The sequence below is a fragment of the Pseudorasbora parva genome, chromosome 3 (assembly GCF_024679245.1).
Source record: "Pseudorasbora parva isolate DD20220531a chromosome 3, ASM2467924v1, whole genome shotgun sequence".
Classification (NCBI taxonomy): Eukaryota; Metazoa; Chordata; class Actinopteri; order Cypriniformes; family Gobionidae; genus Pseudorasbora; species Pseudorasbora parva.
In genome coordinates this window covers 43937493-43965002 of record NC_090174.1, presented here as the reverse complement: position 1 = coordinate 43965002, position 27510 = coordinate 43937493, and the positions used below count along the sequence as shown (strand labels likewise).

General features: G+C 36.8%; 1 protein-coding gene and 1 long non-coding RNA gene across 6 annotated transcripts in view; both read right to left on the bottom strand.

Annotated features, from left to right (window-relative positions):
* emid1 (EMI domain containing 1) overlaps nucleotides 1-27510 on the bottom strand; it is an 84677-nt gene that overhangs the window by 25601 nt on the left and 31566 nt on the right. For all 4 annotated transcript variants that reach the window (XR_010904402.1, XM_067439042.1, XM_067439041.1 and 1 more), the window contains exons 4-6: nucleotides 3030-3119; nucleotides 2468-2529; nucleotides 2130-2259 (exon numbers count right to left, since the gene is read on the bottom strand). Coding sequence is in view for 3 of the 4 variants with exons in the window: in XM_067439042.1 (XP_067295143.1) it covers nucleotides 2130-2259; nucleotides 2468-2529; nucleotides 3030-3119 (282 nt within the window). In the remaining variant the exon portion in view is untranslated. The remainder of the gene's footprint in view (nucleotides 1-2129; nucleotides 2260-2467; nucleotides 2530-3029; nucleotides 3120-27510) is intronic.
* Nucleotides 20611-24865, bottom strand: LOC137071234 (uncharacterized). Of its 2 annotated transcripts, none has more exons than XR_010904403.1 (8): nucleotides 23901-24865; nucleotides 23395-23487; nucleotides 23201-23316; nucleotides 22976-23076; nucleotides 22449-22541; nucleotides 22255-22370; nucleotides 22025-22119; nucleotides 20611-21032 (listed from the first exon to the last, which is right to left on the bottom strand). It is a non-coding gene; the product is annotated as an uncharacterized lncRNA (long non-coding RNA). The 2 variants fall into 2 exon arrangements; XR_010904404.1 differs by having other exon boundaries at nucleotides 24584-24865.

Here is a 27510-nt window from a genome sequence, read left to right as displayed (position 1 = left end):
TTGTTTCTGCTTGATATAAGTAAGGGATAATGTACATACAGTCGAAAATAAACCCTGATAGAGTGATCAGGACCCCCACGTGAAGTGGATATTTAGGCTCAAATTAGATAAAAAATAGCCCATGATCTACTCACACTCAAGTCATCCTATATGTATAGGACATTTTTCTTTCAGATGAATAAAATCTGAGTTATATTAAAGGGATACTTCACCGCTTTTTCAAATTAAACTGTTATTCCCTTAACTAAGATGAGTTGACACATACCTCTCTCGTCTGAGTGCGTGCACTTAATCTCTCTGACGCACGGTGACGATCTGATAGCATTTAGCTTAGCCCACTAAGCTTAGTTCATTCGGTACCAAAAAGAGATGAAGTTAGAAGCGACCAAACACTTCCACGTTTCCCCTATTTAAATACAGTTACACTAATAGTTGAACGATCAAGTATGGTGACATAAAATAAAACGTAGCGCTTTTCTAAGCAGATTAAAAAGGAGAACTATAATGTGTGGTGGAATAGCACTTCTAAGAGTACTTCGACTCAGCGCAGTAAAAAGTCCCGGCTGAAAAATCTCCCTAGGGGGGAGGGGGAGATGTGAGGGAGGATTTTTCAGGCATGAATTTTTACTGCGCTGAGTCGAAGTACAAATTTCTTCGCTGTTAGCAGCAATGTAAATTGTGGTTCTGCTAAAGTGAAACGTTTGTGTGTAGCCTATTGCCGTTTTCCACTTTACCTCGTCATAAATACATGCTCGCGGCTGTTTTCAGCTGATTCAATTTATGTTCCCATATCATACGATTGTATAAAACAAAATTCTGAGTCAAAGTGCCATATAGAGCAGCATTTAAACGCAGAGTACGTTCGTCAGCGGCTGTATTATGCGGATTTTCGCCTTTTGCAGTGCATGCGCTCAAATACTAATAAATAAATATATAGAAAAATAGCGCCTAATATAGAGGGGAGGTCTCTCTCGCTTTGGCCTGTCAATTCAGAAGACAAACCAATGGGCCGCTTTCGCTGCATGTTGTCAGTGGCACAAAAATAAATAAATAAATAAATAAAATAAAAATATAAAAACACTACCGCCCCAAAGTGCGTCGGCCCACCGGGCTAATGCCCGGTATGCCAGATTACCAGTCCAGCCCTGGTGAAAATCAGACCTAAAATAGTGCAGTGTGAACTCGGCATAAGGCGGATAAAAGAACAAAGGCTGCTTAAAAAGTCTGTGGTTACAGTTGTGCTCTATTGCCAACAGTTTGGCTTGTGGAAATGACATCTGTGACACACAGTGTCAAGTCCAGTCTACAGTATTTACAACGTAATTAGACTCTTTAAATCTTCACAAGCCTCTTTAATGTTTCAGCGCTACATCTCTATGGCAACTAGCAATGAATTGGTGCGATTCAAAGCCTTATGCACCATGGCATTCCACCAAAAAAACACCCACACCATTAACACTCAAACCGTCCAATACACACACAATTTAAATCTACTCTAATCTCTCTGCAGTGAAATCCCCAACAACTGTGCTGGGAGATAAATTAAATGTAGGTGGGTTCTGGGATTATCATTATTGTTATAGGGAATGGGATTATCTCCACATGCTTATTGGCTAATAAAGTTTTCTCTGGATATAAAGGGATCCAGTGCTGAACAGTCATCATGAATACACTGCAAAAAGATATGATCTTGGCTGTGGCAAAAATGTGTGGCCTTGAACTATTGACCTCGGCATTGAAAGTGCAGTGCTATACTGTTTGAAATACTGGAAAATTTGTCTTTTGTCCAATGAACATATATTTTTTCTCTATTAAAATCAGTGGAACAGGGGCCGGTTGCATAAACCACTTAGACTAGTCTTAAAAGTCATCAATTTTTTTACTTTAAAACTGGTCCTAACTTTTAAAAATCATAAAATGGTAGATTGGTTCAATTTAAATTAGAAAAGTAAGAGTGATTACATTTTGACTAATTGCTAGTTGGACAAATTAGTGCTTAAGACACAGTCTTAACATAGTGGCTAAGTTTACGCAACTCGCCCCTGGAATGCATACTTCACACGCAGTCTTAAATCAAACACCACCACTACATCTGAACTTTAATCTCTAACACAAAGAGATAAACATACCTGCGGGTCCCTGAGCCCCAGGAGCACCTTTAGCAGGTGGCGCCCCCATCAGGGAGGAGGAATCATGTTCATTTTTTTTTAACTCTGTCTGTCGATGAGAGGTGGAGGCCGGGGCGGTAAGAAGCAGAACCTAGGAGAAAGAGCGACAGAAAGAGAGAAAGTAAAGGCATTAAGGGTGATTGATCGAAAGATGTTAAATGGGGATTGTTTTAATGATAATAAAGGACTTGGAGTGATGAGGACACCGCATAATAAAACACAAACAAAAACATGCAAATAGACAAAGCTATAGTGAATTCCCCCCTGAAAGAAGCTCAGAGTGAAAGATGTGACTTTACCTTGGCCTCCAGAGTGCTCACACGATCTGTCAGGGCAGTGATACGACTGCAGTTCAGACAGTCTGAGAGGGAGGGATGATAGATATAGAGAGGAAGAGAGATAGAGGGGGGGGGGGGGCAGAGACAAAGAGACAAGCCATAATCAGTTAGATCAATAACAGCTTTCACAGCAACCCTTCCAAGGTGAATTCTTTTTAAAGAAAGTTGTGTTTACAAAGTTTTCTGCATGAATCTCTTTAGCACTTGACTAAGAATAAATGAAATATGCATTGCATGCTAAAAATACTAATTAGGAATTCGTCTGAAAGGGTGCTGTTTGAAAGAATCAAGAACTACACATGCAAAATCAAAATGGCCAACACAAGTGGGCTGTTTACTGTTACAAGCTGGTTACATCATTAAGTCTTCCAACAAAGGGCCTACGGTACAATTTATAACACTTCCAGATGGACTAGTTGCTTTAAAGGTGTTTTATGAACGCTTTTTTCTTTATTGGGCTTTTTCATTGCTGAAGTGGAGCATATTTTGAGTTGATCATGGAAATTAGAAGTTTGATTCTTACTCGAGATCTGTTCTCCTGTTTTAACAGCATGTTTCAGAAATGTAGCCTGTTTCCTTACAGCCTCTTGGGCAACCAGGTTACTTGCTGATCCTGAAAACAGAGATTCAGTTGGAAAGATGAAGACAAAAAGAAGCATTTTGATACAACATTGATTGTACAGTGACATTTTTTTTAAACTAACACTGTAAAAACAATGTGTAAATACCAAATAAGAACAACACTAAATCCACATATCAGAATGATTTCTAAAGGATCATGGGACACTGAAGACTGGAGTAATGATGTTGAAAATTCAGCTTTGCATCACAGGAATTCATTACTTTTTAAAATATATATTAAAATAGAAATGTTTTTAATGTTTTATTATTGTTACTGTATTTTTGATCAAATAAATGTTTAATATCTTAAAAGACCCCAAACATTTAGAAAGTAGGTTACAACAGTGCTAAAGGCGCACCGAACCGTTAAAGGCTCATTTGACTTTATTCTCTTAACCCATAGATGGCACAAATATGTTGCTCAGGACATTTCTTAATAACCACTTTTGATGATGAACATGGAAATTGGCTGATCCTTTTGTTAATGCTTTTCAGTTTTGTTTAAGGTAATTAACGCAACAGTTTTTCAATAACAAAAGAATGTAAAAGTATGGTAATTGGGGTAAGCAGGCGCTCCTGCTGTTGGGGCAAATGGCACAATGATTAAAATAAACTTTTACCCATTGTTAACATGACATTGTTAGATTCAGATGGTAAATTTCATATGTCAAGTTGGGTGTCCACCTTAGAGATAATTACTATTTATAATGAAGCCATCATATTTAAAATAATATATTAATTATATTATATAATAAAATATAATTTATTTGTTACTACTGTAACTGTATATGAAAATATTGTGGGATCTCATTTGATGCTTTCAGAATCTGTTTTTTTTTTTTTAAATGAACATTTTAATGACAGTATATTTATTGTATGTATAGTATATATATACTGTAGTATATATATTTTATTTATCAAAATAAACCAAAAATGGTACAAACTTTGCTCAAGTGATTGTTTTAAACATGTATTAACTTAGACAAAATAAAAATATTATTTTAGCTAAAGTATTTGTGTAAATACTTTGTGCACTTTGCCTCACTTGTGTGGGGTAAAAGAACCCCCTCAATACATTTATAAGATTTTGAAACAAACAAACCCCTGAAAAGAAAAAAAGAAAAGAAAATGAAGGTGTGCCTTTATCCTCGTTGTTCCCTACATTTTATATACATCAAAACTGAATTCAAAGCAGTGGACAGAATGTTTAGCGTTAAATAAACCTCACTAGCAGAGAGAAGGGGGTGGTTACAGTTCTGCAGCGAAACCGTGAAACCTGAGGTAAATGTTCTCTTCAGAAACCTCTTTTGATTTACTTTTTGTGTGTGTAGAGGAGACAGAAAGGAAATTTCCCATAATGCACTGCTCCAATGCTTGTGTTTTGTTCCAAATGGCCAAATTTTAAAATATAGACCTTTCTACCTAACCAGGGCAAGTCTTTTTCCAACAGCAACTCTACACAAATCTTTCTGTGGAACAAACTGAGACATTTTGAACACTGCTCTTTTAGAACAAATGCAGGTAAAGACCAGGGGCTGTTAAAACTTTGTTAAACAAAAACAGTTTTGACAGTTTTGATTTCCTTTAGGGTGCTTTTTGGTCATTTTTAAAACTGAACAGGCACTGCTTATAGTTTATTTTTGTTTTATGAAATAGAACGGACTGATATTCCACACAATATCTTATTTTGTGCATGGATTACGAAAGAGACAAAGATGAGTAGATGGCAGAATTTTGGAGTGTGAACCATCCCTTTAAAAACAAACCAAAAATGTATTTAAATGTAAATCCAACCCAATTCAATTATATACATACATATATATCTCCATTTTACTTACCCCTTATTAAATGAAGGGTAAAAATCAGTATATTTGCTCAAAGTTCACATTCATCATAAGAATGCTGAGATGAGTGAGAGTCCACCCCCAGATTTGTAATATCCCATCTTGGACTATTAATATACTTCACCTTACGAGTGCCAAGAGTCACGTCAACCTGCAAATGTGTGAGAGATTGACCTTTGACCCCTGGGTGTGTGTGGATGTATACTTGGTGGGAGCAGTCGTCGATTTTTATCAGCAGGTTTTTAATAACCAAGTTCCTTCTGAGTCTTAAAGGAGCAGAGGGGATTGTGACATCAGAGCATGTAATAAAATCTAACTCTCTAAGCTTTGAGAGGTCAGAAGAGGCGGCGTAAATGTGTGTGTGTGTGTGTGTGTGTGTGTGTGTGTGTGTGTGTGTGCCCGTATGCTAGATAGTTCAAGGGTTGGAAGCTCTTAACACCATTGCGAGGTCACTTCCTGTTAAGATGCTTGGGAAAAAGCTGGACAGGGTTATCAGCAAGTTCATTTGACTAAAATATCACAGAGGGGAAAGAGTATCCCCAGTACTGAAAAAAATACACTCGAGTCTCTTTTTGCCTTCAGGAACAGCATGTAGTGTGGGAGTATTTATCCTCAGAGGCTTTCCTGTTTATCAGATTATATACAATAAGAGAAGTTTGTGGAAGGAAGTGCCTAGTGTTTTGTGTGTGTGTGTGTGTGTGTGTGTGTGTGTGTGTGTGTGTGTGTGTGTGTGTGTGTGACAGGAGGCTGGTTTAAAATGCAGTGTGGGGGGCTACAGATGTGTTTAGTTAAGTGTAGGTGTACTTGTTTTGACAAGCCGTCCATTACTCATTAAAACAACTGGTATTGCTGTTGCACTAATCTCATACAGCTGAGTCTTCATCTTTCAAAACACTGGACAGAAAGAGAGTGATCATTCTCTTCAGGCTCAGGTTAAGGGCATTAGGACGATGACATTATTGATCTTTAATACAAGCAGCTGAGGAAATAAAGGTGCGTGTCTGGAGAATTATGGGTATGCAGTCGGCCACTATAAATCACAGGAATATTGTTCATTGCTCAGCCCTGAATTTATTAATGGCCCAAGGTCAGCCCTTAATACTCCCCTGAAAATAAAAATAAACCAAGGCACACTTTGTCACAGGACGGCACAGAAACTTCATCCTCTAGAGAAGTGATTCCCAACCAGGTTTTCCATTCTCAAACTAATCTTAACTAAAATAACAGGAAAATTATAGGCTGATAAGTATGAGGGGAAATCCAGTAACCCCAGTCCTAAAAAGGATTTCCCATACTCCAAACAAAAGTCTTGGAGTTTCTTTCTTTTTCTTTATAATTATAATAAATAAAACCATAATTTCCAGTTTCATTCCAAAATATTAAAGAAAACAAAATAAATATTTAATAATACATTCAAAAACTATATAGTTACATTTAGATATTTTTTTTTTCTTCACATTTATAACATTTTTAACTTCTATGGTACCAGCCCAATCAGGAACTGGGCTGCAGTTTCACTGAAAAAGAAATCCTGGGCCGGTGCCCAGATCCTGGTTCTGAGCCGCCCCAAAAACTTGCTGGTCTTGTACAAAGGAACCTATCACATTAGTAGGCGGAACGTCCTCTACAAACTGCAATTTGACAGGCGGCATTTTTAAAAACTGTCCGAGTTCAGGTAAATTAATTAACAAAAACAATTTTATATTTCAGTTCAGCAGTGGTCTGCAGAAGAGACCAACACTCTCCTTGCCATCTGATCGACGAGGGATATCAAAGAAAAACTAGAAAATAGTGTGAGAAAAAACATGTATATGAGGAGATAGCGGGGAAATGGTTACCGCAGGGTTTAAAACCATTCCACCAACCAGGTGCTCAACATGAAAAAGTAAACTTTAAAAAGAATAATGGGATCAAAAAAGAGAGATTATGCAAAGGGATAGCGGAACATCATGTTAAATTCATTGGGACATCGGTCAGCAAGGTATGTTACAGTCTCCTATTTAAAGTCCCCCTGTAGTCAGTAATTTTATCTCTTAAAACACATCTTTGCTCACCAAAATTATATGTTTAAACATTTTTCCTTTGAAAACAAAATCTTCATGCTTATAGCTTCAATGTAACTACAGCATGAATATGCAAATTATCCCGCCTCCACTCTCTCACACCAGCTAAGAGATTGACTCGGTCACCTTTTAATCAAGTTACTCTAGTAAACGCTGCAGAAAAGTATCGTTCTTTACAACTACGGACACATAAAGGTAATTAATATGATTCGATTTTTGCTTGACTACATTATCAAATAGCTAATAAGTGTTGCTGATGTTACATAAATCATGTTCCAATTCACCATCTCAGTCTGCCTTCTAAAAATCAGTATCCTTAGAAACACTTTGAACAAGAATTTCAGTGGAGAAAGGCATATAGTTCATCATAACATTAAATATACATCATATACTGTACTACTTAGTCTACACGTTTTTTCATATCAACAAAAAAATATATGCATTCACCACATATACATATAAACAACTGTACAAAAATCAGGTGCCACTGTCTGCATGGCAAGGAAACATCTGAAGGGATGTTGGAAACCAGATTAAACTCTTTGTATAGTAGAGAGGTGAAATGAGGCTGGCCGAGCACACAGCTGTAGATGAACAGGGAGAAATAACAGGAAAAATAAGAAAGTCTCCATCCATCTCTGTCAGCAAAGACTGCTGCCCTCAGCACCACCAGCTCATTAGAGACCAGGTGGAAGTGATGAAAGCAGGTGAGGTGGGTGTGTGTATGTCTGCATGATGGTGTGTGTGTGTGGGAAGTTTAAGTCATGCTCGCTCGCTTTTTTCATAAGATCCGCCCTATAGAATGTCAAGTCTACAGGGAGTTGCTTGTGCTGAGAAAGCACTCTGTGTTTTAAGATAGAGTGGATACCTTATGTCTCTCTCTCTCTCCTTGTTAAACACAGACTACATTGTTTCTGAGCTCTTCAAAATAAGGCCCATATAGCTCAAGGTCGAAAGTGACTGCTGATGTTCATATTCAACCTTGAGCTATATGTACATTAGCCCACAACATCAAGAGACACCATGTCCCTGACTTTCTGATCTGCAGAACACAAAAGATATTTTGAAGAATGTTTTTGTCCATATACAATGAAAGTAAAAGGTGTACAAAACAAAATTTGATTTCAATGACATTCACTGCATGGACCAAAAAAAGCATATTTTGCTGTGTTCCACAGAAGAAAGTAAGTCATATAGGTTTGGAACGACATGAGGGCAGGTAAATGATGACAGAATTCACATTTTTTGGGTAAACTTATTCACTTTAAGACTGAAATGAGATGTATACAAAAAAAGCAGCACACACCTGACCCAAAAACATATAATGACTGCTTGGTGCAGGCTTGGAGGTCTTGGAACAAACCAAAGCCAAGCAAGAACAGACGGAGAGAGGGAGTGACGGAGGGAAATGAAGGGGAGGGGGCCAAACTCACCTCCTACATACAAACATCTCACCTCATCAGTCAGCGTTCCCTCATGATCACACAAACACACTTTAGTCTGGCTTCACACACCCCCAGACACTTCATGTTTAATCACTCTCAAGACCTAGTCTGACTACAAATAAATGCCATTGCTGCACCACAAAACTATAGTAAGACAGTAAGCGACAACTTGTTTTATTGTGTATATATATATATATATATATATATATATATATATATATATATATATATATATATATATATATATATATATATATATATATATGCAGTGGGGACCAGAAGTCTGAACGCACTAAATAACTTCAGTTTAGCATTTTTCTCATTCAACACCAGCATAACAATTTGAGCAAAAATGTTAATAAAAAATGTAATATATTGAAGCATAAGTAGTATCACAAGGCCATAATAACATCCATGCTGATATTCAGAAAACAGCATAATTGCCAGGGAGATACTGCTTTTAAAGTTATTGAGTAACTTGCAGTTTAGATACAGTTTTTGGGTCCAAACACTTGTTGTTCTCAAAAACAAATAACAAACAGTGCTAATATACACTCATGGTGTGCTGTAGTACTCATTATCCTAACTTCTACTAATTTTTAAATACTTAGCTTATATGATGCTAAGTTAATTATTTTGATTATTGGGTATAACATGCTTTAATGTAAAAAAAATAAAATAAAATAAAAATTTGTTCACATAGTTACTTTATTGCTGCTCCTCTATTCCCAATCTACATGAAAACTCTGATTTCTAAAAAGTTCCTCCTTACGTAAAGCTCAGAGTGCTTTGATTGGCCAGCTGACCCAGTCGCCTACGTTTTAATTGGCCAAGCCCCTTACCATAAATCACAGGCTTCAGCTTCCAAGGCTTCTAATCTAAAAGATTTGTAAACACACAGTTAATAATAATGTCGTCGGTTTTACCCCGACCACAGTCCGGGTCGGATTGTGAAAATGTGGAAGATCAAGACAATTAATCGGGACCAACTTTGCAAGCACGACTTGAGCATAACGTGTATATAAACTGTTGTACTCTCCCAGGTACAGGAAGCTGTCCTCTGTAAAATATGCTGTGCACAAGCAAAATTTAGCTTGTACTGAATTTTGGTTTTACAGCTCAAGAACAGCTTTCTGAATAAATCTTAACCTCTAATTAGGGTTGCTCATTTCGGTTAATATTCCCGACCGACAACCGATGCTCACTAATCGATTATTAACCCGTTAACTGGTAAGATTATAATATTGAATTGGCATTACATAAAAATATGACCCGTGACCCGTTAAAAATACTTTTTTCGCGTGTTTATTTTATTGTGCAAACAGCAGAATACAGAACAGCTCAACAAAAGAACCTATAGATTCACGCTATAGAGCCCTGCATGTATGCATTTATACTAATATTTCACTTTGTTACGTAGGAAGTAATATCTGGACTTCGAGAGGGACATAGGCAGGTCTGGATCAGTGTTCTCTGTTAGACGGTTTAAATCGCTTTGTGTGAGCCACTGAGCTTTGTGACTTTGCAGATTGTATACATGCACAAACAGGTACATTACATACTAAAGGAAAAAGAAAACATAAAAAAGCACCATTTGTTCCTTTTAAAGGTAAATTGTGCTTATAAACAGCTGATGGGAAGTCATTCTCACTTAAAACGAGTAGTAGAAATGTGTTCCCAGAAACGGTATTTAAAAAATAAATAAATAAACACAGGGATATTTTTTGACTCCCGGAACTTTTTGGACGCCACTGTACATGCCATCACAGCAGCAGTCTGGCTGCACAGTTTACCCATAATCCAAGGGGACTTGAAGATTAGTTCAGAATTACAGCTCAGAATTCGAGTACTACAAAGTTTGCAGACATGATTGTCTCTCAGTCAGAGGGGCGGCAACCGCTACTCATCCTGCATCAGTTAATCGCACCTCCTCTAAATTAGTGCCTGTCATAAGCATCCAGATGTGCATTTGCACACAGCCTTTAATCTTTTACATGAAAAGAACACTATCTCAATTTGCTCACTCTTTGCTATAGTGTACAGCCCACCCCCAGTCCACCCAATATTCAACTTCTCACACTAAGGGAGAATACTCTGTGTGAATAGTTTTGCTTTTGCAATTTGCTTCACTTTTTAATTTTACTTTTACATTTTAGAGTTAATAGGCTTTAAGGCTGTTTCTAGAATACTTTCTTTTAACCTTAAAAGTGTTGTTTCAGTTTCACCCTAACCCTAAAGCAACAGCAAATCTCACTGGCACACACTTTCAACAAAGTGGACTTCATTTAAAATGATGACGCAATAAAGAAACGAAGGCTGTAAACTCAGAAAACAAAAGGCTTTTTCTTCTGAGTGCATGACCGTTTTACTCTGATTTTGTTTCTCTTAATCTTAATCTCTCTTATCTCCAATGAAAACTTTTAGTTAGAATAACAATGAAAACTACATTTTATCTGGTATTATTTTATCCTGTTAATTTTTTTGGTAAAGTGATTAGTGTTCACCAGTGGAAAATCCGGTTAATAGAGAGTTGCTAAGGTGTTTTGGAGTGGTAGTTGATAGCTAGGGTGTCTAATATTTAGAGGTGTGCTCCATTTATATTCCAATAGAATTCTTGAAATGTTACTGTGGCTGCAAACTGTATGCAGAACTACTATACAAATGGTTACATAAGAAAGTACAATTCAAATTCACTGAAATTCAAAGAAACGCATGTAACTCTCTCTGTGTTTTTTTAGATGGTTGCTAAAGAGCTATTGGAATTTGCTAGGTGGTTGCTCGCAGGCCAAAGTCAAAAGTGTCCTTGTCCACTTGCTTTAGTAAGCACCACTAATCAATGGTGTCTAAAAAGTGGTTTCCTGAATAACATTGTCAGGTTTTAAACCACTTAAGCGTATTCTCTTATAAATATCTGAGAAAACGATTCAGGAAGAGGAGGCTGCCCTCCATCTGCTTCGATATCTTCTGGCCTCTGTTTGGAAACACATTTTAAAGTGTACAAGATGGAAACACTTTTCTACAGGAGACAAACATTCATGTGGTGTCTGTGGAAGATCTAAAATAAGCCCTGGGAGCATGTGTAGCATGTGTAGGCCACGGACCAGCAGTACTGTAAGCTCCTGAGATGAGACGTTCCACACCGCAGAACCGCCTCTTGGTTCTTTGACAGTTCCTCCCACACTAAGAAAACAGATGTTAAACAGAAAGAAGGCTGGCCCACTTGTCCTTCTTTATTAGGTAGAAACACAAAACAGCTTTTCCCTCCCATCTTAAAACACAATCAACTTTCATGTATTTGTCTCGCGACCTCTGCCGACCTTGTGCCAGACATGTGCCCGCATCATCTCACTTTTGCCGTACTTATCTCGCACTATTTCATTGAACCCTTTCACTTGCGCAATCCGGTAGCAGACACCTCTCCTTCCAATCGCCTCCTAAAAGAAACAACAGTGGGCGCTACTGAAAAATGGCCTGTCTGAACCACAGAATGTTGTTTGTGAGAGAGAGAGGCAGGGAGGGGATCATCTTGGCTACCCACACCAACCACTCCAAACACTCCACAGTCATTAAAAACCTCTCAGCTCAGCGGACACGCCACCGCAAGAGATTCACAAAACAAGCACAGGAAAACAACGCCTGCCACATATAGGACCTCACAAAATCAACTCCTTAGCGCACAAGAAATTAGCAGAGGGATCAAAGAACAGAGCTTTAAAACAGTAAATGAGAGTCTAAAATTAGGAAGTACCACCAATACAGTCTTTAAATGGGAAGAAAGCGCTGTAGTTGTTCTATTGTGCCAGAAATAGTAATCTTATTTAAGTTTCTTTGTTGCTTGACAACCAAAAACAGCGTACAGTTTTGTGGTCAGACAACAGCTTTATAAACTATTACTTAGTAGAAAAATTGTTTATTCTAGGTATGAACTGAGATTTAAATTCTGAGCCTTGGCCCAGAAAAAACGCTGAGCTTCTGGATCATGTTTAGATATGGCTTCTTTTTTGACCTATAGAGTTTTAGCCAGTGACTGCGAATGGCACGGTGGATTGTGTTCACCAACAATGTTTTCTGGAAGTATTCCTGAGCCCATGTTGTGATTTCCATTACAATAGCATTCCTGTATGTGATGCAGTGTCGTCTAAGTGACCAAAGATCACAGGCATCCACTATGGTTTTCAGGCCTTGACCCTTACGCACAGAGATTGTTCCTGATTCTCTGAATCTTTGGATTTTATGCACTGTAGATGATGATAACTTCAAACTCTTTTGCAAATTTTCTCCAAAAAACTCCTTTCTGATATTGCTCCACTATTTTTCGCTGCAGCATTGGGGGAATTAGTGATCCTCTGCCCATCTTGACTCTGCCACTCTAAGAGGTTATTTTTATACCCAATCATGTTGCCAACTGACCTAATAATTTGCTAATTGGACCTCTAGCTGTTCTTATATGTACATTTCACTTTTCCGACCTCTTATTGCTACCTGTCCTAAATTTTTTGGAATGTGTGGCTCTAATGAAATCTAAAATGAGCCAATTTGGCATGACATTTCAAAATCTCACTTTTAAAATGTTGATATTTTATTGTGAAAAAAATATAAGTTTATGAGACTTGTAAATGATTGCATTTCTTTTTTATTCACAATTTGTAGTGTCCCAACTGTTTTGGAATCGGGTTTGCACGCACGCACACGCACACGCACGCACACGCACGCACACGCACGCACGCACACACACACACACACACACACACACACACACACACACACACACACACACACACACACACACACACACACACACACACACACACACACACACACACACACACACAATCTTTGTGGGGACTCTCCATAGATGTAATGGATTTTATACCATACAAACTGTATATGTACAATATGATGAAAACTAAAAATGTTCAATAAACTGTAACATTTGTATTCATATATATTTTTTTAAATTTATAATTGGAATAACCTAGGAGTGCACAATATATTGCTACCATATCAGTTATGTAAAAAGCAATAAGCCACTTGAGATTGTGTGTTACTGTGATTTAGTCAGAGACTCATGCCAAAAAATATCTATTACATGTGGTAAAATCATTGTGACGCATAGCCTCAAGTGGCTTATTGCTATAATTGAAGAAGAAAAAAGAAAGAGACTGTGGTTTATGTGAAGATCGAGGTCAGAAACACTATAAATGTGGCGCGTCCTCCTGAACCACTAACCAAAACAGACAGTTTTAAAATGACACAGACTCAGATACTCAGAGGAACCTGCTTGTTCTATAAGAAAACAAACATCTTAACCAAAGCGATTTCACTAAATCTAGTCCCTGTGTTGCTAAATTCTGCAGACGTTTTATTGAGTTAGCTCACAATGAGTCCGGACCAAATTCACAAAGTATTTTTGGCCAGCAGCTGCATTGTAAGTACAGCATGACTTTTAACAAGACCTTCAGGCTGTATGAGTGCAGCACAGATGGCCAAATCTCATCCCACCTTTAACCTCCCCAAAATAACATAAACATTTTGAGGTCCACTACAAAACAGTCACTATAGCAACACCATAACTACTGCTTCAAGTCCAGGAACTATATCATTATGACAGTACTGCTCTCTTGGCCAGCGCTAAATGCTCATTCCAGTATTCCTTGCAGCATCTCCTGTCTCAATCAGAGATCATAAACCCGCATTAATGTGCTTATAAGCATACTTGCACTCATCAAACTGTGTGGGAAGAGCCTTAATCGGTCTCATTTCACTCTTCGAAAGAATACCTTTGCCTTAGGCCGTGGAGTGGTTTTCTCACTGAACTGTGTTTGAGTGTATGATCCAATTTTTGGCATCTACCTCTACAAAAACCTCCTTTCTCACAATTTCACATCATTTCCTTTACAAAAAAAGAAAAGCTGGATGCACAGGGTGGAATTTTACCAGTCTGCTTTGGAAGTGTTCGCAGAAGATGTCGCTTTTAGTCAGCAAGTTTATAAAAAGGCCTAAACGGGACAGAGAGGATAAATTTGGGGTTGTCTCCCAGAGGTCAAAAGGGATAGCTTTAATAGCTGACCTCGATGGGTAGCCGGAAAACACTCTCAAAACACAATCCCTGTAGAAACATAGACTTCCACAATCATTCGAAACGAGACAAGAAAACTGTCTGGAAAATTTGGAAGGCTTTCGGGGATTTGTCCCTTTGGATAATGATGGTGTGCAGATATTATAAACACCACAACCTTTTATGCAAAACAGCCTATGCAACTAAACGGCAATAGTAATCCAAAGATCTTTGAAACAGAGCAGACATATAGGCAGAGTGTAGTCCCAGAACTGATACTGTACAGACAAGCAAGCAAGCCGTATTGTAAACAGAAGGTGCTCTTTGTTGTGGTGGCAGCTGAGACTAAAAGGGATGAATGTTTTAGAAAGCAGTGATAAATAGGGCTTATATAATCTCAATGACATCAAAGTGCTGCCATTGCTTCAGAACACCTGTAACTTATTTTCTTTAATGTCAGTTATTCTGTTTCTATCTGCAAACGCCAGCTTAGCATTTCATCCAAGGCGATGTTAAGGTCAGTATGATGGTCCAAATATGATAATGTTTTAACTATTTGGAAATAACCAGCCAATCCTTCTCACTTTACCTCCTTCCAAAACCCCTTACTTGTCATATTTTTTATAAAACAGAAAAATACCCAGTCAAAAATCACCATTACTTCATTTAAAATACCTTCTTAAAACAAAACCTTTCACTATGTAATAATTTAAATGCCAAAGCTTCAACTTGCACTGCGGGCATAAGAAGGATGTTTCCTACTCAGTCAGCCAAAGGCTTTTAGTGTGTCTGTTCATGTGTGCGTGCCAGTGTGTATATAATTAGTTTCAAAGTCAGAGTTAAAGAGAGTCTAAGTGGTCGGTGAACTCCAGGGTGGCCATAGACCATTACAGGAGCAGTTGCAGTGTCCTTTGTGGTTATGGCTGCCCATAGTAAGTCACATGAGCAATCATGCCTCAGTGTTTCCTTGTGTTTAACTCCGCTAAAACCTAATTAAAACACTCACACACAAAGCCAAGACATTAAAGGGCTTGAAACAAAGATGTGCAGCTGCTTTTCTAATCGTGCCCTGAATGGATTTCTGTGTGCTGTACATTCTGTGCATTTCTCTGGATTAGAAACGTCTTATTTCTAGAGGTCAGAGGTTACAGCGTAAGCTCGTCTGACTTCACACAATGGAAATCTTTGCCGAGCGCCATGTCTGAAGGCATTTTCTCATTAGGTTTAATGAGTTTGACAGACAACGGATTAATCACTAAACCAAATTGTGGGGAACTGGTGATTTTGAGCTGACTGATGCTTTTAATTATTTAGTTAGCTCATTCAGCAGATGGGTTTCAAGTGACTTTAAAAAGACTAATTGCACCACAACCAGGAGGTCAAAAAGTGGATGTAGCCAAATTCTGATTTCATCTTATTTGGAATTGAACCTGTAATCTTTGAGTTTGTCAGCCCGGAATCTTAACCATACAGCAACAATCATCCAATTTAGGCCGTTTCCTATCTTTTAACATCCCTAATGGCTAATGTGAAATGTCAAAACAGAGTAACGTCCCTTCGGATGGTGCGCACACACACAGAGTCTCGCACACGTACATTCTATCAGTTAGCGTGCAGGAATTCTGACACCTCATTTGAACCATGTGCTTGAATTCAGAGCTTCCAGCCTAACACTAAAATAACACCTGACAGCAGCATGATCAGCATAGACACCTGTATAGAGAGAGAACAGACGCAAACTAGACGCATATTACAGACAGTCAAGAACAACCTATATAAAAATGACTTCAGCTATATTCAGAATTAAATATAAGCTCTAAAAAACATTTTAAGAAATAATGTGCAGTTCGCAGTGACACATTTTCATTGGCGTCACATGGCTTAAGAATGTTCAAATTTAGTCAGTCATCTCCAGTTATCATCTCCGGAATAAAACCAAATATGTGCAATTTAATTCAAAAAGACTCCGAGTTCAATCATTCTAGTTTGTGTAACACATGTCGCTAGCTGTAAAAAGGTTCTTAAGGATCATACACTGTAAAAAATATATAGAAAAAACCTGGCCTTAAAATTGAGTTCATTGAAATTAAAATTTTGAGTTAATACAATAATTTTTTTTTTGGAGATTCGAAAACCTTTATTAAAATATTAATAAAAGATTTTGTAAGCATATTGGGTAATTGTGTTTTATTTCTGATGACGCAGTGAAACATGCTAAATAGTGCTATTTTCATGATTTATCAAATTTTTTTAAGTGATTAAAAAAATCTGTTATTGTATCAACTCAAATTTTTTATTCCAATAAACTCAAAATTTTAAGGCAACCAGGTTACTTACTTTTTTAAGTTAAACCAACAAAAACCAACAATTTTTTTTTACAGTGTACCAACTCATTAAATATATAACTAAAATGTAATGAAAGTTACTTTGAATAAAAATATCAGCCAAATGCATTAAATATACATTTCTCATACTGCACAAAAAGGTAAAAATGTGTTGCATTATAGAATGTAGTATGGCACACAGCTTCTTTTATTTTCCTTACAGCACAATTTGGCAAAGCATAGCAGTCATCTGGTTATTATTTGCATAAAGAATATATGCATAATGTGAATGTGAATTTTTTTTAAATATTTGTAATAATTGTTTTCAATATTTGTATATATTAAATTAACTTTATGAAACATTAATGATGGTTTTACATTTTAGAGTTAATGTTCACAAACTAAAAATGACATTGAAAATGAGAAATGAAAATGAGAATAACTTGCTAAATCAATCGGAGGGGTGTATAAAGTGGTTGAGGGGATTGGATTTGGCTCATGGGCCACCAGCTAAAGAGCTCTGAGCTCTAATAAGCATCACAATACCCAAGGACTCCTTATGTAAGAGCAATGAGGTCCATATGACCCAGCAGAATCCTGCTGTTTCTCTTGATGTCAGCTTAACAGGAATCTAAACATAAGATGATCATTTACCCTGAGCACTGAGGCCAATCCCCTCATATCTCCCCAGGTACTGGCATGACTGACAGGCACAGAGATGAGTAGGAACAAAAAGACAATACAGAGGTTGTAAGCACTGGGAGTTGAATGAACCGATGTTTGCCAAGAACTCTGTATGTGTGAGAAGAGCTCTTGTTATCACTGAGACAAGCTTCTTATCTCTTTCCTCTCTTTCTGCCATCAGGACACACACATGCAGGCTCTTGTTCTCTGTGTTATCTAGACAGGTGTAATTATGTCTTATCTGAACCCATCTAACCTCCTTCTCTTTATCTTTGTCTTTCTCTTCTTGTTTTAATTCATGCCTGCAACTGGTCAGCATCTCAAGTGGATGGGTACTGTCAGTTTTTTTGAAACAAAGGCCCCTCCTGCGGAGTCTTTTGTGGCTTACTTGACCCTGGTATGCACATTTTACGTGGTTAATGGTCACAAGCGGTCAGCTGAGACACTCAACAGTAATACATCTGAATTGAACAAAACCCTGATGTTTCAGATGAAATTATCAGTTATTTTAGCTGTGTACCAGCATTGAATGAATTGGTTTACATTACAGTACTGGTTAGTACATTAGAAGTCCATAGCGAATTATCTGTCATTGCACATGGCATTTTGAAGATGTTCTACAAGCACGTTGACATCATTATCTGATTCTGTCCTCCTACCAATCAATTCTGCTGTCCAAAGGCGAAATTACACATGAAGCATTTTTTTTGTATCCGTTTCAATATCGCTTTAAAGGGATAGCTCACCCAGAAAGTTCTGTCATTTACTCACTCATGTTTCTCTAACAAGTATGGCTTTCTTTCTTCTATCGAACATAAATAAATGTTAAAAAAAAATCTGTTTTTGTAAATATATTGGGGTGAATTGCTGTTTTGAATCCCATTGACTTTCTTTGTATGCCTGCCATACAAATGTAAGCTTTTAAAAAAATATTTTTATGCTTATGCTCACCAAGACTGCATTTATTTGATCAAAAATACAGTTTAAACAGTAATATTGAGTTTTACATAGTTGTAGTTTTTATAGTTTTATAGTTTAAACACCTGTTACCTATTTTAATATACTTCAAAATGTAAGTAATTGTTAATAAATGGAAATGAATTGATGGCAAAGCTGAATTTTTCAATAGCCATTACTCCAGTCTTAGGTCACATAGTCCTTCAAAATCATTCTTGCTGATTTGATGCTCAAGAAACATTTATAAAAAGTATCAATGCTGAAACTGCTTAATATTTTTGTGGAAACAGTTTTTCCCCCTCATGATTCTTTGATGAATAGAAATTTGTCTTTACTGTCAAATTCCATGCATGTAATGCATCCTTGCTAAAAAACAAAAACCTACTGACCCTAGAATTTTGAATGTACAAAAACATCTTCAGCGTTTCATCATCATCTTCTTTTGTGTTACTCAATAGAAAGAAAGTCAAATACACAAACGCCTCTCACTTCAAGGCTCTTTTTCACTTTCTCTGAAGTTCAAGAGTCACCCACAAAGGCAGTTTATGGAGTGTGTGATAGCGCTACTGCAACAGGGAGTTCAGTTTCAGCCAGCAGAACTAAATCTTCCTGCCCTTCAGACCTTTAACATTCTTGCTAAAAGAAGCTTCATCCATTCAGGCCTGACAGGGCAGCATATCAGCACCTTGTCACTCCTGTTTGTCCCATCTGCCTGTCTGTTTCCATCTAATGAAAATAATTAGACTCAATATTATCACTCAGCTGTCCCCACTACCACACAGGCACATACAAACAGTCTCCAAACACTCATTTTAACTGACAAGAAGCAGACCAGACCCGTGAGTGATGGGTGAGAGAGACTTAAATGGATGCCCACATTCCCTCTCCCTGCTCTCTCTCTCTCTCTCCCTCTCTCCCTCTCTCTCTCTCTCTCTCTCTCTCTCTCTCTCTCTCTTCCCACAGATTTATCTTCAGGAGCCACTTCAGCAGAACATCCACACGGCCTTGTGTTTGTGTTAATATAGGGGTGGATGAAAGATCAGGTTGGCTGGGATGAGAGAAACCCTGTGAGTGAAGCAATGAGGGGGTATTCAATACAAGATGAGAGGAATGTCAAACAGCACCGATCTCAGTTTAAGAGAGTCCTGGATCAAAACGCACCCAGATTCTCTATCACTATAGTCAGTCAAAATATACGTTTGAGTCAGACCACCAGGGTCACCAGAGGTCAGGTCACTGAGGAATGGTACTGAGGTATTGCTCTGAAGGGTTTTAAAATACATGGCAGACTATTTTAAAACTTTAAAGTGCGACTACCAGAGACTGATTAATAAAAACGCAATAATTATATGATTTGGTTCATGAGTCCAGCCAAAAAACAAAAGCAACATGTTACAGGTTGTCCACATTTATGTGAGACTAAAAAAAATAGTAATAAAATGTATAACTACTTATATTTTTATATTTTTAACCTTTTTCGCTAAGGCATAAAAGGGTGTTTTTATTTCACAATAACTACAGATACACTGTAAAAAAAAAAAAGTTGAGTTAACTTAAAAAAATAAAGCAACCAGCTGCAAAGCATTTTTGAGTTTACTCAACTTCAGTGGTTGAAGTTATGCCAAATCATTTTTGAAAGTTCACTAAACTTATTTGATTAAGTTAATTATACTTTACTCAGTAAGTCCATCTAACTACCAGTCCAACTCAAAGAAACAAGTTAGCCCAACTTCAGAGGTCTTGAAGTTCAGTAAACTCAAAAATGCTTTGCAGCTGGTTGCTTTATTTTTTTAAGTTAACTCAACTTTGTACTTTTTGTAAGTTGGTTCAACTTTGAAACCAAAAAGTTGGTTCAACTTTTTCAACTTACCAGTCCAACTCAAAGAAACAAGTTAGCACAATTTCAGAGGTCTTGGAGTTCAGTAAACTCAAAAATGCTTTGCAGCTGGTTGCTTTATTTTTTTAAGTTAACTCAACTTTGTACTTTTTGTAAGTTGGTTCAACTTTCTTCAAATATCTAACCCAGATACTTGTGTACCCACCACATTAAGAATCCAAATGCAGCCAGAACAAACCACACTGAAAATACAACACAATACAAAATACATTGCCATCATTACAGAAATTTTTTATTGACAATTCTGCAAAACAGCATTTTCTGTCTCCAATAGGTACATTAGAAGGTGATGAACTTCTACTCCACTCTTCAATATTTATAAACAAAAAAAGATTATGCACTAAATTAGAGTACAAATTGAAATAAATAAATGCTCAACCTTATGATTATCCATAAAGACTGCAGCAATTTTTTAAGGACCAGACTCTTGCTGAGCACTGGGGGTCAAGAACATTAAACACTTTTGAAAAAAATATTTAGTAACAATTGCAGCAAAGGTATTGCACATTACCTGGTCCAATCTGCTCTTAGTACTACAGAGAGGCACCTTATATTTGGGTTTGAGTGGATGGTGGCATCATTTTCAAAGATGGTTAAGATCCTCATCTTCTCCCTTTATCCTGGCTCTATGTCCTGCAATAGAAATAAGCATAAAATTAGGGATTTTCCAGTGGACCACAGTGTGTTCAGTGTGTTCCTAAACATGCTCATGTAACTTTATTTGAAAAGTAAAGGTGGCCCTAATTATAAAGGGTTAGTTCCTCACAAAAATGAAAATTAGACCATGATTTAATCACCCTCAAGCCATCCTAGGTTTATATAACTTTCTTTGTGTCAGAGTTATATCAGAGTTATATATTAAAAAGCGCATTTTTACCTACCCATCCATCAGCTATTCTATCCATCATATAACTGCCCCACACACAAGCGCATGTCGACTTGCATACCGCTGAAAGCTAGATATTTTAGTCTATACAGTTTTAAGTATGGATATTTTTCTTACACAAACACGCTACTTCGCTTGAATGAATGAATGAATGAATGATACACTTTTATGATGAATAGATGCACTTTTATGGACTTCAAAACAGAAACCACCATTCAATGCCATTATAAAGCTTTGAAGACCCATGATATTTTTTTATTTAACTCTGCGTATATGAAGAATGTCCTATACACCTAAAATGATTTCAGGGTGAACAAACCATGGGCTAATTTTCATTTTTAGTTGAACTAAACTTTTAAGCTTGTTCAAATTCAGCCATTGAACTAAAACTGATAAACATATTATATTTCCCAAGCCCAAACACTGCCACACCTGAACCTGTGCTGTTAGAAGCCATTTCAGCATTGATGTAATTACAATGCTGATTCAACAACAACTTGTTGAATTTGTGCTCTCAGATGAAATCAAACTGATCACTGAGAAAGTTTCAAATATGATTTTTCAATTTAGTATTTTTTACCATGACTTTGTACCCTGCTTTCGTCTCTTTACTCTGCCTTTTGGCTGACAGAGAGCAAATGATAAGTTTTGTATACCTAAAAGGACCTGATAAACAGGTGAACAGGTAAAGTATTTCAGGCATGAGTGTATATGCTGATGATGACACACATCATCTTACCAGGCAAGTCTTCAGGATGTTTCCAAACTTTTCTCTTATAAACAAAGGTCCCTCTGAAAGTTGTGGCCTTTCTTTGAGCAAGTACAATGGAGTGACTGAAAGACAGAAAAAACAAATATGGAACAAGTTATATCCAAGTTATATCCAAAGAGAGGCATGGGACTTAGCTTGACAGAGAGATGACACCATTCAACCTTTAATCAAACATATATCACATGCTAAACAATTACCTGATGTTCATGTTGGTCTAGTAAGAACTTCATCTCATCTCCATTCTCTGTACAACTAGATGTGTGTTCATCCAATGAAGGGAAAAGGTGCTCTCCTGTAATACTCAGCACAGATCCTGAAAAAAACAAAAACATTGTTATAACAGTAAAAATTAAGTGTACACTTCATTTAGATCTAAAAATAATAAACTCACCTGATCTTTCAAAAGGTCAAATTTTTTGCACATCTGCCAGATTTTTGTCAATTCATCACTGATGTTTGATGTTGTTGCTTTTTTTCTTTTTTTCTAAACAGGACAAATACAAAAACAAACACAAAAGCAGTTACAGTGTGTTAATTTAACGCGTAGCATTACAGAAATGGAATAATACAATGTGAAAACAACCCAATGCATAGTCTTCACTGTATTAATTAAATATAAATGTATTTATAAAGATACAAAAGAGCATTAAGTGATTTTGTCTTGTTGTTTGAGTAACAACAAGACAGCAGGTACATAGATTGCTGTCCCCTTAAGAGCTAAGGCACATATCTAATACATCCTACTAAAAAATCTTGGATTCACTAAATTATTTATGTTCACTTAAGACATAACCTACTGTGTTTACGGTAATGTTACCCACTGTGAGCTTTTTGACAAAATAGACCTGATAAACAGGTGAAAAGGTGAAGTATTTCAGGCATGAGTGTATATGCTGATGATGACACACATCATCTTACCAGGCAAGTCTTCAGGATGTTTCCAAACTTTTCTCTCATAAACAAAGGTCCCTCTGAAAGTTGTGGCCTTTCTTTGAGCAAGTACAATGGAGTGTATGTGACTAAAAGACAGAAAAAACAATTATGGAACAAGTTATATCCAAAGAGAGGCATGGGACTTAGCTTGACAGAGAGATGACACCATTCAACCTTTAATCAAACATATATCACATGCTAAACAATTACCTGATATTCAAGTTGGTTTAGTAAGAACTTCATCTCATCTCCATTCTCTGTACAACTAGATGTGTGTTCATCCAATGAAGGGAAAAGGTGCTCTCCTGTAATACTCAGCACAGATCCTGAAAAAAACAAAAACATTGTTATAACAGTAAAAATTAAGTGTACACTTCATTTAGATCTAAAAATAATAAACTCACCTGATCTTTCAAAAGGTCACATTTTTGCACATCTGCCAGATTTTTGTCAATGCATCACTGATGTTTGATGTTGTTGCTTTTTTTCCCTTTTTTCTAAACAGGACAAATACAAAAACAAACGCAGTTACAGTGTGTTAATTTAACATGTAGCATTACAGAAATGGAATAATAACAAGATATTACAACCCAATACATAGTCTTCACTGTATTAATTAAATATAAATGTATTTATAAAGATATAAAAGAGCATTAAGTGATTTGTCTTGTTGTCTGAGTAACAATACACAAGACGGCAGGTAACGTACTTAGATTGCTGTCCCTTTAAGAGCTAAAGCACATATCGAATCCATCCTACTAAAACATCTTGGATTCATTAAATTATTTATGTTCACATAAGACATAACCTACTGTGTTTAAGATAATGCTACCCACTGTGAGCTTTTTTGACAAAATTGGGTATATGTTTCACTATCAAATTGCAATAAACACAAAAAATTAGCACTTACATGCTGTCTTTAACATTTTTAACATCATGCACGTCCTTCTTATTCTTTTCTCGTTCAAACATGTGTCCTCACACTTGTCTAAGTTGTCAATAACGTTGAAGCTGTAACTTTTGGCGCGCGTTAATCAAAACAAAACGGTGTGCATGCGTCTTGCGGAAGAACATTGTAGTCGGAACTACTTCTCTGTTTATGTCTATGAGGACGAGTCACGCCGAAAGTACTGTGCTACTCCGCATCGACGCCGACTGAGCTAAAATAATCCCAAAATAAACATGTATTATAGGTGTAGCGTAATGATTCAAGATAAGACAAAAACATGGTTTGAAAAATGGATTCATAAAATACTTTTTCATTGTATCTATTTCGTCAATTTTGAACATAAAAAAGTGTTTACAAAGTGCAGCTTTAAATAGACGTTACTGTGCTACGTGGACAATCTCTAGCAATATAGACCTACATTTTATATAGTCTCCACAAAAATATAGTCCATCCAGCCATACTGTAGCTGTATATGTACATACCTTCAAATGTTAACAGACTGCTAAAAGCATCACCGAACATAACAGATAACAAACAAGATAACTAATAACCACATGCTTTAGTATGAGTTTAGTCTTTTAACATTTAACAAACAAGGTGTACCATGTACCTTAATTTATTCATAAAGCTTAAAGAAAACTTACCTCAACCAGATGAAATCCAGTCCCTTCCAAAGCGTGGTTGAAGGAGGAAACCCCGTGCAAGGTACAGCGCTGACATTCTGCGCATGCGCGATGACGGGAAGTTATGAATAAATTAAAACATTACGTTTTCTCAACTTACTTGTTTGTGTTCAGTGGACGACATATTAGTAAACTTGCAGTGAAATCGTTCTTATAAGTAAACTCAACATTGTGGTCAAAAATTTGTCCACTCAACTTAAAATCTGAAACTGAGTCAACAATTTGCAAGTTGGATTTTTTACAGTGTAATAAAATGCCATTGCATGCCTAATAATTTTCAAGCTGCAATATTAATTAAGTTGCAACCATAATACCAAATGATTGCACAGAGGAAAATAATATCTCAGTCCTACTCAGCAAATTTCGTTTTATCAGCTGCTTGGCAGTCAGCTCTCTAGACTCATAAAAACTTAAGAAAACAGGGTGATTAGGCCTTTCAAACTAACTTATGGATGTCTCTAAGCTTTATGAATACAAATGACTTCACCCAGTGGGCAGATAATGAGACAGTTTGGGCAAGTGGAAAATGAAATCATGCTGTCTCTGCAGGAAAATGTCTTTTCCATATATTGTGTATGGGGTTGTTGGGTTATCGTAATTAGAGAAGACTTGATATATATGTAGCACTAGACTACTGGATGTCTGAGCAGTGTGGGTGAAGGAGCTTTTATCTGAAAATCTGACATGACTCATAGAGGGTTTCAGAATTTGTGGTTGTGGTTTGATGGACTATTGGCCTTTGAAAGCTCCAGAAAGAGTTGAACCAGACAACCTCTGAGAAAGAAGTTGAAACATACAGTAAGGTTGGTAGTGTTCCTGACCGGTGGAATAATGTGCCCCCTCTAAAGGTCTAGCACGGAAACATTTCAGACACAGAGATTTACCATTATGCACTTAAACAGCACTTAATTTCCAATTCTTCCCCTTCATGGTGGAATGGCACAACTGACTTGCCAACGTACCATTAACATTTTAGCATAAGCTTCGAGAATATGCTTTAATTAAAATGTAAAAGAAACAAAACATTTACTATTTATCACTAAAGGCTTTGACGCACCAAGCCAACGTCAAAGAACTAGCAACAATGAAAGCAGACTGTGCTGTCGCCTCATGTTGTCATTTTTTGTTAACATTTACAGAATCATTAATGCTACTATATGGCAGTTTCAAAAGTCGTCCAAGGACATTGCAAATACTACTAGGCGGCAATGAAATATGAGGTCATGAAAAAGCAACTGAATTGGGGGAAAAAACTGATAAAAAGGGGACAGACACAGAGAAAAGGCACCAGTTTTTTCAAGAAAAGCATGTTTAAAAGAAGAGCCAAGTGTGGTGCCAACATGTGGGAGATGAGTCTACAGGCTGGCACTGGTGCCATGTGAAAAGAGATCAGCAGATTGATGTGGGAGAGGGAGATTACAGTCACCCTCACAAAACAAACACAGAAAGAGATCTTGACAATATTATGGATTTTGATAAGGAAGGGTGGTGTAGTACACTTGAACAAACATGGTATGCAAGATAAAATATAAAGAGAATGAATTCATGAGCAAATGAAATCGGTCTCAGTCTGTCTACTAAGCTGAATACATAAAATAAAAGAATACTTTTTTTTTTTTTTTTTTTTTACATATGTAGAGAAAACTATGAAGTACTTAAATGAAATAAATGCAGCCTTGGTGAACATAAAATACGTCTTTCAAAAAACCCAAACTTTTGAACGTATGTATAATATGATCTACAGTAGGCTATATAACACACATATAAATGATATCAACCATATAAAATATGTAGTATTTTACACCAGTACTGATGACACTGAAAACGCAGGAAAATGAAGATGAACATGACAATAATGTAAATCTAATATATAACAACAGTATACTATGGCAATAAACAGAAGTCATGAAAAAAGCCAAACAAACATTAGAAATATTCTGAACAATCATAATTCTTTGACAAATCCTAGGCTAAATCCATTCTGGCATCCCACAAGTGCAGAATTCCAAGAATATGGAGTCTACAATCATTTCACAAACCAAACTAATCTACACAGCTCTAATGATAGTGTAAAAGCCATGTGGGCAGGGCCGTATAATTCAGACACTCTGAGGTTCACCACTGACTTCTCTTTCGCATTTCGGGTCTAGTGGAGAGAAATGAGAACACAACTCCAAACAGACAAAGCGTCCCCATAGCACTCAAACCTCTTTCAGACATATCTGCCACTCAAACCACAGCTATATATACACTCTACATACATAAGACAAATTAATCTCTGTTTTGGGCAGCTTCCACCAAACATAAAAACTGGCTTGCTTTGCCCAAAAGAGCAAGTGGCTGTTATGGCAGTGTTCAGTTAAATTCGGTCTTGTTTGAACAACCTGTCTTAGTTACAGTCTGACAGCCACATAGTTTTGCCCAAAAGACTCAAGTTTCAAACATCTGAAATTATTAATGGCTCATATCATAATTCTTTTTAATGTCAGTCAATGTTTCTTTGAAAAACATAATTCAGTTTTATAGTCACTCCCTGACTATAAATGATATACTTTGTGTGTGTGTGTTTGTGTTAGCATTTAACAACAGTATACTATAGCAATAAACAAAAAAACAAATATTATACAATTTAATAAATATTTTTATTTATATGCGATAATATTGCATTGTTACAGATCGTATCATGTGTACATTTACATTTAATCATTTAGCAGATGCTTTTATCCAAAGCGACTTACAAAAAAGGGTAGAGCAATAGAAGCAACGAAACAAACAAGGCCAACAACCTGTAAGAGCTATAAGAAGTCTCAGTTAATTAGCACAGTACAGTTTTTTTTTTTTTGTACCTTAGCACGCTGTCGCAGGCTGGAGAATCCCTTATTTGTTGG